Genomic DNA, 13411 nt, shown 5'->3' on the forward strand with positions numbered 1-13411 from the left:
AGTTGCCCACAACAACCGTGGCACCTAGCACTGTTTCATACTTTAAACAGCCATTAGGTCAGAGTTCAGAACTCTCTTATGATATTCTTCCAATACAGCTAGAGAGGAAGAGGCGAAGCGAGAGGGCTGACTCTGCCCCCCAAAATCTGTCCGTGTGAGAATAAAGAGTGAAGGAGACCAAGTGGAGATGTTTTGTATGGAGGTCAATGAGAGTGTTTGGTCAACATAAAATTGAATTGGTAATTTGCTAAGTGAAATATACGTTTTGTATTGTTTTGGTTGTTATGAATGTACTGATATAAGCGGATGCACGTGGCTTCCTGGCAACTTTGAGAAAAAATATTTATATCGTTGTTGTGCCTGTTGTTCACGTGTATCTTCCCTCTCATTGACTAGAATATTCCCGCCTGTTCCCCCCTCCTCCAGCCTGCCTTCAGCCTTTGAGGAAATGTACTCCCATTGTTAGACCAGACAGTCCAGTATCTTGTCAGTATAATAGATAATCCTTGATACATTATATCTCAAGTATGAATACAAAAATAGGCTCAATATTCGTATAAGAAAATAGTATACTGTAGCTTCTCCAACAAAGTCTGCTCTTGCAACACACTGATAAAAAGCCTACCGTAGTTTCTCCCAGGCAGACCCAGTGATTACCCTGCACGCTTGGGGTAGATGGTGCATTAGTGAACAGAGGTTGGAGGTTAGAGAAGTGTATGGAGTAGCCCACTGGCTCCATCCATTAGCCTGTGTTCCTTCAGCCAAATCAGTACCACTGCCCCATTCCAAACACAGAGACACACACACACACACCCTCCCATCCTCTTTCAGTGCACTGTCAAAGCTCTGCTCCGGGGAACTGAAAGAAAGAAAAGAGATATCACAGCCCCTCGTCTCTCGCTCTCTCTCATCCTCAAAGTGGCAAGGGGTTGAGAAGGGCGGGAGCAGCTCTGTGAAGTGCCCACATGAGTGTACTGCTGAGGGGAGCCCAGAGAGCGAGAGGTAGACAGAAAGAGGCAGAGAGAGCGATAGAGAGACAGAGACAGACAGAGAGAGAGATGGGGAGAGAGGCAGAGGCAGAGTAAGAGACTGCTGAATGGGTGTGTGATTGCAGAGTGTAACAGTTACCAGTGGGATTGAACACTGGGAGGACCAGAAACAGGGTGCAGTGCATGAGACTGACTCAAAGTGACTATGAAAGGGAATAAATGGAAGGGAAAGAAAATAGAGCAGCAAGAGACAGATGGGAACTTTATTTTCGTACACAAGCCCTTTCCTGTTCCACTGCTGCAAAATTGATGAAGGCTAAACCAAAATGTGCTTAGATGTAAAAACGTTGTTTATATTTTATAATGAATGAAAAGCATTCCCCAGATATCCTCAATGTTGGTGAAGAGAACTACAGTAACATCCTCACCCTTGCTGAGAAAGCAATTGACCGTGTTGAGAAAGCTGAATTTAGTCTCATATCATAGAGTGTAGGACTGTAATCGGTGCGTTCAGGGCTGCAGGCAATGAAGGATTCTGGGACATCTGGGATGTGTGTGTGTGTGTGTGTGTGTGTGTGTGTGTGTGTGTGTGTGTGTGTGTGTGTGTGTGTGTGTGTGTGTGTGTGTGTGTGTGTGTGTGTGTGTGTGTGTGTGTGTGTGTGTGTGTGTGTGTGTGTGTGTGTGTGTTCCTAATCTTAGCAGTAGCCCCAGTGGAGAGAGAAATCAGTCTCAGTCCAGGGACAGAAGAGACCCACTCAGATGATTACCCGCCGGCTGGGAAAATATCATATCCAAAAGAAATCAGGATCTGTCTGGTGTGTGTGATCCTATGTATGTGTGCTACTGTTTCTGTAATATAACATTAGCATGAGACAGCTTTTGATATCAATCAAATCCAGCCCGAAAATGATTTATGTGAATTGCTCTAAGGTCATACTCAAAGTATCCCCAGCACTAAATATTGTTTTTATGCAGCAAAATGACTTTGTCATTCTATTCCATTACCCTGTAGCCATCCACACAGCAGGTACACATTTCCTGTGGAGCAAAAGGGGAAATGAATCTAATTTACAAAGCATGCTCTACCTCACCTCATCTTCAGAAATCACCAGAAGATGACGCACGTTGACCATCACCTCTTCATGACTATTGATTCTGCTCAAATCAGCCAAATTGACCCTGTATCAGAAAAGGGAGACAATCAGCCGCTGTAATGAACTGCCCTCATCTAATGTCTGTATAAATGACTTTCAGTGGCACATCCCATATGAGGTATTTTTCATACAGCATGGGTTAGAAATACTAGAAACACATTATATATGAATAGTGGATTGAAACATGATAGGAATATGAATACAGCCCAGGCTTGTCACATCCCTCACAGAACAGACTGGTTGTTTCAACTTCAACTGTCAATCTGAGGGAGTTAGTATGTTCCCACATTAGTCTGACAGGACTGGGTGTGAAGCTGGGATTTAGAGGAGTAACCTGAGGAGTAACCTGAGGAAACTTCACCTACATGGGGCTTCCATGAATATAGAGATGTCACATTCTCATGAGCCATTAGATGGTGAGTTACAGGGAGACATGAAGCTGATGTCCCAATGCTCAATTCTTTCAGTTGGCATACTGTTATCATCGGAGAGAGATATGCTAGGCCACAATTTGGGCCAGATTCTTTTTATATTTTTTTATTTTTTTATTTTTAAATTATACCCCCTTTTCTCCCCAAATTTGTGGTATCCAATTGTTAGTAGTTCCTATCTTGTCTACAACTCCCGTACGGGCTCGAGAGAGACGAAGATCGAAAGTCCTCCGAAACACAACTCAACCAAGCCGCACTGCTTCTTCACACAGTGCGCATCCAACCCGGAAGCCAGCCGCACCAATGTGTCGGAGGACACACCGTGCACCTGGCAACCTGGTTAGCGTGCACTCTGCCCGGCCCGCCACAGGAGTCGCTAGTACGCAATGAAACAAGGATATCCCTACCGGTCAACTAACTCGGACGATGCTAGGCAAATTGTGCATCGCCCCACGGACCTCCTGATCGCGGCCGGCTGCGACAGAGCCTGGGCACGAACCCAGAGTCTCTGGTGGCACAGCTTTGCAGTGCCCTAGACCACTGCGCCACCCAGGAGGCCCCCAGATAATTTTTTAGAGGAAATTAAACATAGAACTTGCATAGAACAGAATTATGAAATAAAGGTTATGAGAATAAGGAATAACCCATTCAAGTAAAAGTGTAAATCTGTCTTAAAGTGTGTTCATGCTTTATTTGTAAAGTGTCAAGAGAGTTGTTCATGGCAAAGAAGATATTTCTTGCACCAGCTTGTTCCTAAGTAACCTCATCAAAGTATTAACACCTTAAGCATGTACTGTAACTCAGAGACTTGTTTCTCTATACCCATCCCTTGATGTTGTTAGAACCTGCTCTAGGCCTAGCATACCTCTCTCTGATGCCAGCTAGAAGGATAATATCGATGTATATGCTGATTCGGTGAGTGAGTTTATAAGGAAGTGCATAGGAGATGTTGTACCCACTGTGACTATTTAAACCTACCCTAATCAGAAACCATGGATAGATGGTGGCATTCACGCAAAACTGAAAGCGCGAACCATCGCATTTAACCATGGTAAAGTGACTGGGATTATGGCCGAATACAAACATTGTAGTTATTCCCTCCGCAAGGCAATCAAACAAGCGAAATGTCAGTATAGAGACAAAGTCGAGTCGCAATTCAGCGTAGCAGGCACGAGATGTGGCAGGGTCTACAGACAATCACGGACTACAAAAAGAAAACCAGCCACGTCACGGACACCGACGTCTTGCTTCTAGACAAACTAAACACCTTCTTTGCCCACTTTGAGGATAATACAGTGCCACCAACGCGGCCCACTACCAAGGACTGTGGGCTCTCCGACTCCGTGTTAACCCTTGCAAGGCTGCCGGCCCAGACGGCATCCCTAGCCGCGTCCTCAGAGCATGTGCAGACCAGCTGACTGGTGTGTTTACGAACATATTAAATCTCTCCCTATCCCAGTCTACTGTCCCCACATGCTTCAAGATGGCCACCATTGTTCCTGTACCCAAGAAGGCCAAGGTAACTGAACTAAATGACGATCGCCCCGTAGCACTCACTTCTGTCATCATGAAGTGCTTTGAGACGCTAGTCAAGGATCACATCACCTCCACCTTACCTGTCACCCTAGACCCACTTCAATTTGCTTACCGCCCCAATATGTCCACAGACGACGCAATCGCCATAACACTGCACACTGCCCTATCCTATCTGGACAAGAGGAACACCCATGTAAGAATGCTGTTCATTGACTATAGCTCAGCATTCCAGACTCACATTAAGCATCTATAATCCAAAATTAAATCTAGAATTGGCTTCCTATTTCGCAACAAAGCATCCTTCACTCATGCTGCCAAACATACCCTCATAAAACTGACTATCCTGCCGATCCTCTACTTCGGCGATGTAATTTACAAAATAGCCTCCAACACTCTACTCAGCAAATTGGATGCAGTCTATCACAGTGCCATTTGTTTTGTCACCAAAGCCCCGTATACTACCCATCACTGCGACCAGTATGCTCTTGTTGGCTGGCCCCGCTTCATATTCGTCGCCAAACCCACTGACTCCAGGTTATCTACAAGTCTTTGCTAGGTAAAGCACAGCCTTATCTCAGCTCACTGGTCACCATAGCAACACCTACCCGTAGCATGAGCTCCAGCAGGTATATCTCACTAGTCACCCCCAAAGTCAATTCCTTCTTTGGCCGCCTTTCCTTACAGTTCTCTGCTGCCAATGACTGGAACAAATTGCAAAAATCACTGAAGCTGGAGACTCATATGTCCCTCACTAACTTTAAGCACCAGCTGTCAGAGCATCTCACAGATACCTGCACCTGTACATAGCCCATCTGTAAATAGCCCATCCAACTACCTCATCCCCATGCTGTTATTTTTTTTGCTCCTTTGCACCCCAGTATCTGCACATTCATCTTCTGCACATCTATCACTCCAGTGTTTAATTGCTAAATGTTATTATTTCGCCACTATGGCCTATGTATTGCCTTACCTCCCTTATCTTACCTCATTTGCACACACTGTATATAGACTTTTTTCTATTTGTGTTATTGACTGTATGTTTGTTCATTCCATGTGTAACTCTGTGTTGTTGTCTGTGTTGCACTGCTTTGCTTTATCTTGGCCAGGTCGCAGTTAGAACTTGTTCTCAACTGGCCTACCTGGTTAAATATTTTTAAGTAAAAAAATATTAGGGGCCTCCCGGGTGGCGCAGTGGTTAAGGGTGGCGCAGTGGCTGTGCCATCAGAGTCCCTGGGTTCGCGCCCAGGCTCTGTCGTAACCGGCCGCGACCAGGAGGTCCGTGGGGCGACTCACAATTGGCCTAGCGTCGCCCGGGTTAGGGAGGGCTTGGTCGGTAGGGGTGTCCTTGTCTCATCGCGCACCAGCGACTCCTGTGGCGGGCTGGGCGCAGTGTACGCTAACCAAGGTGGCCAGGTGCACGGTGTTTCCTCCGGCGCATTGGTGTGGCTGGCTTCCGGGTTGGATGTGCGCTGTGTTCAAGTCAAGTCAAGTTTTAAGTTCCTCGGCGTACACATCACGGACAAACTGAAATAGTCCACACAGACAGTGTGGTGAAGAAGGTGCAATTGCACCATTGCTAAATGTTATTATTTCACCACTATGGCCTATGTATTGCACCTCTTAAACCTCAGGAGGCTGAAGAAATTTGTTTTGTCACCTAAAACACTCACAAACTTTTACAGATGCACAATTGAGAGCATCCTGTCGGGCTGCATCACCGCCTGGTATGGCAACTGCACCACCCACAACCACAAGGCTTTCCAGAGGGTGGTGCAGTCTGCACAATTCATCACCGGGGGAAAACTACCTGCCCTCCAGGAAACCTACAGCAACCAATGTCACAGCTTCCTGTGACATTGGTTGCTGTAGGTGTCCTGTATAATCAAGGACCAGATCTACTGCCTGTTCACGCCACTATCATCCAGAAGGCGAGGTCAGTACAGGTGCGTCAAAGCTGGGACCGAGAGACTGAAAAACAGATTCTATCTCAAGGCCATCAGACTTATACAGCCATCACAAACACAGAGAGGCTGCTGCCTACATACAGACTTGAAATCATTGGCCATTTTAATAAATGTATCTCTAGTCACTTTCATAATGCAACTTCAATAATGTTTACATATCTGCATTACTCATCTCATATGTACATACTGTATTTTATACCATCTATTGCATCTTGCCTATGCCACTCTGTCATTGCTCATCCATATATTTACATGCATATATTACTTATTCCATTCCTTATCTTTTGTGTTTTGTGGAATTGTTAGATTACATGTTATATATTGCTGCACTGTCAGAACTAGAAGCACAAGCATTTCTCTACACTCGCAATAACATCTGCTAACCATGTGTATGTGACAAATAACATTTGATTTGATTTGATAACTTGGAAATTTTACCTATTCCCAATAATATAAGACCAAGGATTTGACTGAATGAAATTATTAAATCATTGATACTAAGATGAAAAATGCAATGTTTCTTAAAAAAATAAACACTTATTTATTTACATAAAATGAGTTATACAATATGAAATCAAGCTTATAGTACCTGTGAGCAACATTTTGACAATGACGTTCTGCAATACACAACACGTGACAAGAGTGTTGGTCAAAAATAATTCAACGGTATCACAGTGCCGTCCACCTTAAAATGAGAACTAACTCTCAGTCCCATTCACAAAATATTTGAAATGTTGACTCTTCTCAAAGGACGTATACTGGAGCTCCGAGGTTTAAGGATCACCCACAGCCTTTCAGTGTCTTCTCTTGCCTGATGGGAAAGCAACAGGTTAATACAGAGGCCGGTTGGGAAACCTCACTCTTAAAGGAAGAGTATAGATGAGCCCCATGACTGACTATTTGTATCCTTAATATAATTGTTTATTGAATTGCATCAAAGTTTTACATAGAAGCTCACCATTCTTCCCTTTTCTGTCCTTTCCCTTATGTGATTTCCTCTTCAGTTGCTTGATGAGTTTGGCCACCCAGTTCTTCTTGGTGGCAGGAGGAGCACACAGTCTAAGGTTCTTCTTCGTGACAAACCTGTTGTCAGAAGTAAATGGCAGATCAGACACATTGCATCAATGCAGTCACACACAGGCAGAAAACATTCACCTTGTGGTTAGGGTGAATGGGTTAAATTCAGTCTGTAGAAGGTATAATGTTGCTTACACAGTGGCAGCTATCCGACATCCTCCACTGACTGTCTGGATTCTGTATGACTTCACCACTCTGTGGGGAAGCTTGGTATCAGTCGTTGTCAAGCAGCAGTCCAAAGCCTGATCCGTGCTTGCTGAAGGGACACACACACAAACACACAGCAGGTTAGATTATACCCTCTGTGTATCCCTTCTGTGTGCGTATACCGTTCTACTCAAATTAAATGAAGAGCGTGTTTACAGTTCCACAGATGATGATAACAACTAGTGATCAAGCCACAGCATCATGTTACTAAGACGTTGTTAGAGTAGTTACTATGACGGCAACTTGCAGCAAAAGTAGTAATAACAGCAACTCTGCAGTAGAAAATAAGAGGATCTCACCTGCTACATGGCTCCAGAGGACAGATGCCAACAGAAGAAGTGCAGCCACCCGTAATGACATCCTGTCTCAGTTGTGCTCTGTCTTAATGCGTTAGACAAGGATCTGCAGATCAATGGACTACTGTGGTTCAGGCACAGCTTTATATATATATATCCTCACCGCAGAACTCCTTTCACTTTCACTGTCCTCAAGTCACGCACCCATTTCCCGTAAACCATGCTTCAGCTCAGTACGCCCCTTGACCTCTCACCTTTTTAAAGAAAACTAAAGAGAGGCTCTGCCAGTGCTTTCTTCTGAGATTAAGAATACTTTCATTGCAGTTACGCCTCCAGGCAATAATGTCTGTAAATCATTTTCACCGTTGATGGGGAGATAAGTAACCTATGAGAACTGATAATAGAGGATGGCCACAATCCCGTGTGTGGGTGTGTGTCAATGTGTGTGGCTTGTGTCAACGTGTGTTGGTTTGTGGTTGTTTGTGTGTATGTAAGAGAGGGGCTGTTACTGTAAGTCAGTACTCTTTCTTTTATGTTTGTGTTTTACTGTGTGACAGAGGGGACACACATGTCTGAGGCAGGCTACCTCTATGTGTCCGTCTGCCCTTACCTGTCTGTCTCCCAGATATGAATTGTTTGGAACCTTCTCAAATGCACCGTAGCATTAAATGTACATTCCAGCGGTTGTCTTACTAACCCTGTGTCAGGTCTAGGCTGAAATGCTTATGAAGACTGATGAGGCATGAAGAGAGACAGAGGCTTAGTGTTTACTTTGATCCTGCGTTGAGCTAAATGTGTATCCCTTCCAGCTCGTTTTGCTATTATATGCCACCCAGTCTCTACGATGAATCAAGCCAGAGAGAGGCAGCCTTCTCCTTCAAAACCCAGTGATTAGAACAACTATTTTTACACTGTGTTTTATCAAAAGGGTACACAATATGGCTTCTCAATACTAAGTACTTATCGTTAAATCTCTTACGTTGTTTAGAATATCTCTGCACACAAAATGGGCCAGTAGCTCGTAACAAAATAAGCTGCAGAACATAGGACTGGCACTGCCGTTTTCCCATTTTGTTATCTGACACACAACTAAACCCATCAGAGTCCTAATAAACTTACTCGTTCAAACTTGTATCTCGTAAAATTTGTTCAGATCGGTTATTAGGAATGATTATCTAAACACTGTGAAGTCTCTTCAAAGTGTCATGTCACATAAACACCACATTGCGTCAATTCTTACCAGTTTCACATAACTCTATTCAACGCCTGCCAGGTCTATGCTGGGATCTTTGTTGGGTAAGTCTATTCCGGGAAAGAGAGCCCTTGATAATGTACTGGCATGAAAGATACAGGATATGCAGGTAAGTAAGGCATGGCACAATAGATGGCAGTCCTCCAGTGCCGGCAAGGGGAATGTCAGTCAGTGTTTTGTTCTGCTGTGACAGAGACATGTAATTACCAACGGCTGGAGCTACAGAGACCTGATGATGATGCCAAATGGAGGATGAAGTTGCCAATGACTGTTCTCATGTTCTCCTGTTTCATAGGCCATGAATGTTTAGTACCTTAACATTTAACAACCCCTCGCAGCAGTCAAATCCTAATAGACTGTGGTGGTCATCCGTAGGTGAGTAATTTGCCCCATGCTCGCCTCACGTCAACCGTAAAGTTGGAGCTGGCCTGCCGATGCCACTGTCACTTCAGAGTTATGTAGTTGTCCAGTCAACAAACAATTAGCCAGTACTAAGAGGGTTGTATGTGTCAATGGTATGTCTTGTTTTTGGCCAGAAGCCAAGCAGAAATTCATTGTAACAGTTCCAAGAATACTTGGTTTTTGGGAAGTCATTCCACAGGGATCCCTGACAGATAACATAAGACCAACAATGACACACTATGTACACCTCTTTTCACAAGAAAGCAATGTCGTACGAAAACAATCCTAGCTTCTAAAATAAGCAGTACGAGACTGTTTAACAATGTATATTGCACACTTATTTCGCACAGCTATTCCTTTATACTCTGACAGTGTTGGTCATGTAATCTTTAGAAACTAACCTGTTCAAGGAAAGGCTGTGGTAGTGGCACTGCATATTTGTCCATGATTATAATTTTAATATTCTACTGGGTGGTAAAGGAGAGCCAGAGAGTTGTGGAAAGCCCCAAGTTCACTCTGCAAAAATCAGAGATAAGGCTGCTTGACCCTATGGCAAGTGTCACCCTGACTAGGGGTCAATGGCTACAATTCCCAGAAATTCGTCAGGCAGTCAGCAGGGGATTCCCACCCTCTCACAGAGCCATGGAAACTGCTGATATAACCTTGAATCGACAGAATGTATCAACTCCTACCTCACAGCCTGAACCAAGCTATGGAAATGGGCTGTACATGGACTCCTCTCTTCAGGTGGGAGTGCCAAAAATGTTGAAAAACTATTATTCAGCTTCCCTTTGTTCAGTTTTTTTAAAATTGGACATTGTTTCATATCTCAATTAGCAACACATTTCAAGCCTAACTTCCTTGAGCAGAGCTGTTCTGTTGTCATGACTGTGACTTATCAGTTTGCGACTAGCAATGACTAGTGTGACTGACAGACCAACTTCGGTGCTGCTTTAAATGAAGTGCAGCTCATAAAGGCTTCATAAAGCCTTCATAAACACTACATAAATGTGTTACAAATCATCTTTAACCACATGTCATGCTTTGTAAAGGGTTCATAAATGTGGCATAACCACCCATGTCAAATGTGACATAAACCTGTGCTTTAAAGGCCTTATAAATCATATTAAATTGAGGCTTCAAAAAGCATGTATTACCCTGTCAAGCATCTTGGTAGAACATTACAACGCTAGGATAGTGGGTTTGAGTCCCAGGACCACCCATGCATGACTGTAAGTCCCTTTTGATTAAAGCTTCTAAATTGTATATATTATATCATATTACTCAAACATTTCTAGGATGGCCCAACCTCTTTCCCTTTTGGGTGCACAGACAATATTGGACCTGACCTCAACCTCTCCAAAAATGCACACTCTAAAGTGAAGTCATGCACAGCAAAAAAACATTGGTAAGGTCTGTTTCTATTTTTCACCTTTTTTCAGACTTTTTTAGTAGAAAAACATTGGATTTTAACCCTTATTTTGCCAAGTAAGTTGACTGAGAACACATTCTCATTTACAGCAATGATCTGGAGAATAGTTACAGGGGAGAGGAATGAGCCAATTGGAAGCCGGGGATGATTAGATGGCCGTGATGTTACAGCCAGATTGGGAGGCAAGCTAGCAGTGGGATGCAGGGTGGTATGCTGCTTGCTAACAATGCCTAGACCGCATAATTGGATGACTTCTGAAGTCTGGGAAAAATCTAAGGAAACTTACATTTGAGGGTACTATCCCTTGAATTCAGTGAACATGCGCTGTACTGTTGTTTGGTTAGCGGTTTTCTGTAGCTCAGTAAGTCACGTGAAGGTTATGTATTCCATATTCAGTGATTTGCTTTGTGGCCAATGGAATGGGTGGAGTAAAAGGCCAGCAACACTCCGTATTATTCAGAGCCCCATGACATTACACCATATATACATTCTCCACACCTTACTGAGTATTCCCTACAATATTCCCGGACAGATGCTTCTCTCTGGTTTTGTGATGTAGTTTAATATGTTCCGCCACAGTGTGACTGTTGTCTTTATGCTGTCACGGCCTTATTGTATATCACGTGGCGTATGAACGAATGGGTTTTTGAGCAAACAACGCAAATATCACAACATGGGTTGTTACATGGCTTTTTAACTGGCTTGGCTTCTCCAGTGATTTTACCCATGCACGGCTGCCGGCTATAAGCCAATATGTATTCCATACACAGTGATTTGAATTGGGGGCATTCATGTGATCTTGGAAAATGTTTTTTTTAAAACCCACATTCAATGCAAATGTCCCTTAAATATGAACACATTAATTATTGTTCATGTTTAGACAATTATTTTCATATATCATGAATACAGGTTATTGACAGTTTTCTACTATTTGTTGGGGACTTTTATTTAGAACATTTCTGAAATTCTGTGACCCAGAAGTACTTTTTTAGTGTTGCTGATCATGTGAGTTCAAAAATTAAATGCCCACTTGTGGTGTCACAGGACAGCGAAAAACAAGTAACTTAACCTTTATTTATTGTAATTTAAATTAGTTTGAGTTAGATTACATACTGTACTTACCTCAATCGTTATTTCTAATAATTTCGGTGACTTTAGAGCAATTGCTAGCTAGCCAAAATTAAGCTAGCTAGCAGGCTCAGCTAAATAAAATTCCCCTTAGTCACGTCATTAAATTTGTAAAGGAAAGAGGAATATAATAATATGAATCTAATGGAGTTTCTCATCTCCCCATTTAGAGTTTCTGGCACACCACAGAAATGCCCTTATCCAGATGGTGTGACAAAAGGCATTTCCTAACAGACCTGCTAGCTTTCTTTGTTGTTACTTTTAAGGTTGGAACCTCCAACAGGCAGAGACCAATAACCATTTGTCCGCCGGCTCAGTGTAAAGCTACTCTATTCACAGCTCTGTTTAATATTCAATGTAATTGCATTGCTGGACTTTTTGAAACTTTATGTATTTATTTGTATTGTTTAAGAAAAAATACAAATTAAAGGAAATGTATGGCTTAAACATGTCTTTGTTTATGTGTTTTAGCTTTTATCTATGATTTGTGTAAATACATGTGTGTACATCATTAAATCTTTTTGTATGTGTTATGACCAAAGGTGTCTGACTTTATAGTCAGAACAGCATCATATGATACAAGGCATTAATGTATGTGTTATAAATGGCCATAGGGGTATATCTTTAAATTAAGTACTGCGTCGTGAATGACCGAAGGTCTCTCAATTCAAACTAAGTAGTACAGGACACTACACAGAGTCAATAAATAGGTTATTAACGTTCTGCTGATTTATGAAGGTGCTCTCGTGATCCACAGGTTACAGTAGGGTGTGAGAGGTATTTAAATGCGTTTGTGTGTGTGTGTGTGTCAGAACCAAGATGACTTGGTGTCCAACCTGAGATGACTGCACCAGGTATTCCTCTTCTGTTCCCATGCTTGAGACCAGGGCTTGATTACAGCCTGTTACAATGGTGACAACATTCTGTAGGGGATCTTTCAGTGGGGAAGTGGATGAATGTGTCAAAGACCTGATTGGGCCAAGCACCCCACGATATGGCTAGTTTTTGTGTGCGTGTTGTGGACTGTGGAACATGTAACTTGGTTCCAGAAGAAATACATTTTCTATTTCTTTAAGTTGGGGGCTTTCATCAAGGTAAGTGTTTCTTGGTGTAATGTCATCCTCAGGTTATTGCACAAGAAATACAGTGGTGCAAAAAAGTATTTAGTCAGCCACCAATTGTGTAAGTTCTCCCACTTAAAAAGATGAGAGGTCTGTAATTTTCATCATAGGTACACTTCAACTATGACAGACAAAATTAGAAAAGAAAATCCAGAAAATCACATTGTAGGATTTTTTATGAATTTATTTGCAAATTATGGTGGAAAATAAGTATTTGGTCACCTACAAACAAACAAGATTTCTGTCTCTCACAGACCTGTAACTTCTTCTTTAAGAGGCTCCTCTGTCCTCCACTTGGCACCTGTTTGAACTTGTTATCAGTATAAAAGACACCTGTCCACAACCTCAAACAGTCACACTCCAAACTCCACTATGGCCAAGACAAAAGAGCTGTCAAAGGACACCAGAAACAAAATTGTAGA

At 42.7% G+C, this 13411-nt stretch overlaps 1 protein-coding gene across 1 annotated transcript; it reads right to left on the minus strand.

Annotated features, from left to right (window-relative positions):
* Positions 1 to 6591: 6591 nt before the first annotated feature.
* On the minus strand, positions 6592 to 7840 carry LOC110523665 (C-C motif chemokine 19). Its single transcript, XM_021602563.2, has 4 exons — positions 7658 to 7840; positions 7287 to 7407; positions 7033 to 7157; positions 6592 to 6885 (listed from the first exon to the last, which is right to left on the minus strand). The coding sequence occupies exons 1-4, from the start codon at positions 7716 to 7718 to the stop codon at positions 6869 to 6871; spliced, it is 324 nt and encodes a 107-aa protein (XP_021458238.1). The 5' UTR covers positions 7719 to 7840; the 3' UTR covers positions 6592 to 6868.
* Between the last annotated feature and the right edge of the window lie 5571 nt (positions 7841 to 13411).

The sequence above is a fragment of the Oncorhynchus mykiss genome, chromosome 5, assembly GCF_013265735.2.
Source record: "Oncorhynchus mykiss isolate Arlee chromosome 5, USDA_OmykA_1.1, whole genome shotgun sequence".
Classification (NCBI taxonomy): Eukaryota; Metazoa; Chordata; class Actinopteri; order Salmoniformes; family Salmonidae; genus Oncorhynchus; species Oncorhynchus mykiss.

Bases quoted from the DNA above. Each gene is read 5' to 3' on its own strand.
- LOC110523665 (XM_021602563.2), bottom strand. From the start codon at position 7,718: ATGTCATTACGGGTGGCTGCACTTCTTCTGTTGGCATCTGTCCTCTGG. The intron at 7,408-7,657 runs GTGAGATCCTCT...GTGTCCCTTCAG, and splicing joins CCTCTGGAGCCATGTAGCAG to CAAGCACGGATCAGGCTTTG. The intron at 7,158-7,286 runs GTAAGCAACATT...TTCTGACAACAG, and splicing joins TGTCGGATAGCTGCCACTGT to GTTTGTCACGAAGAAGAACC.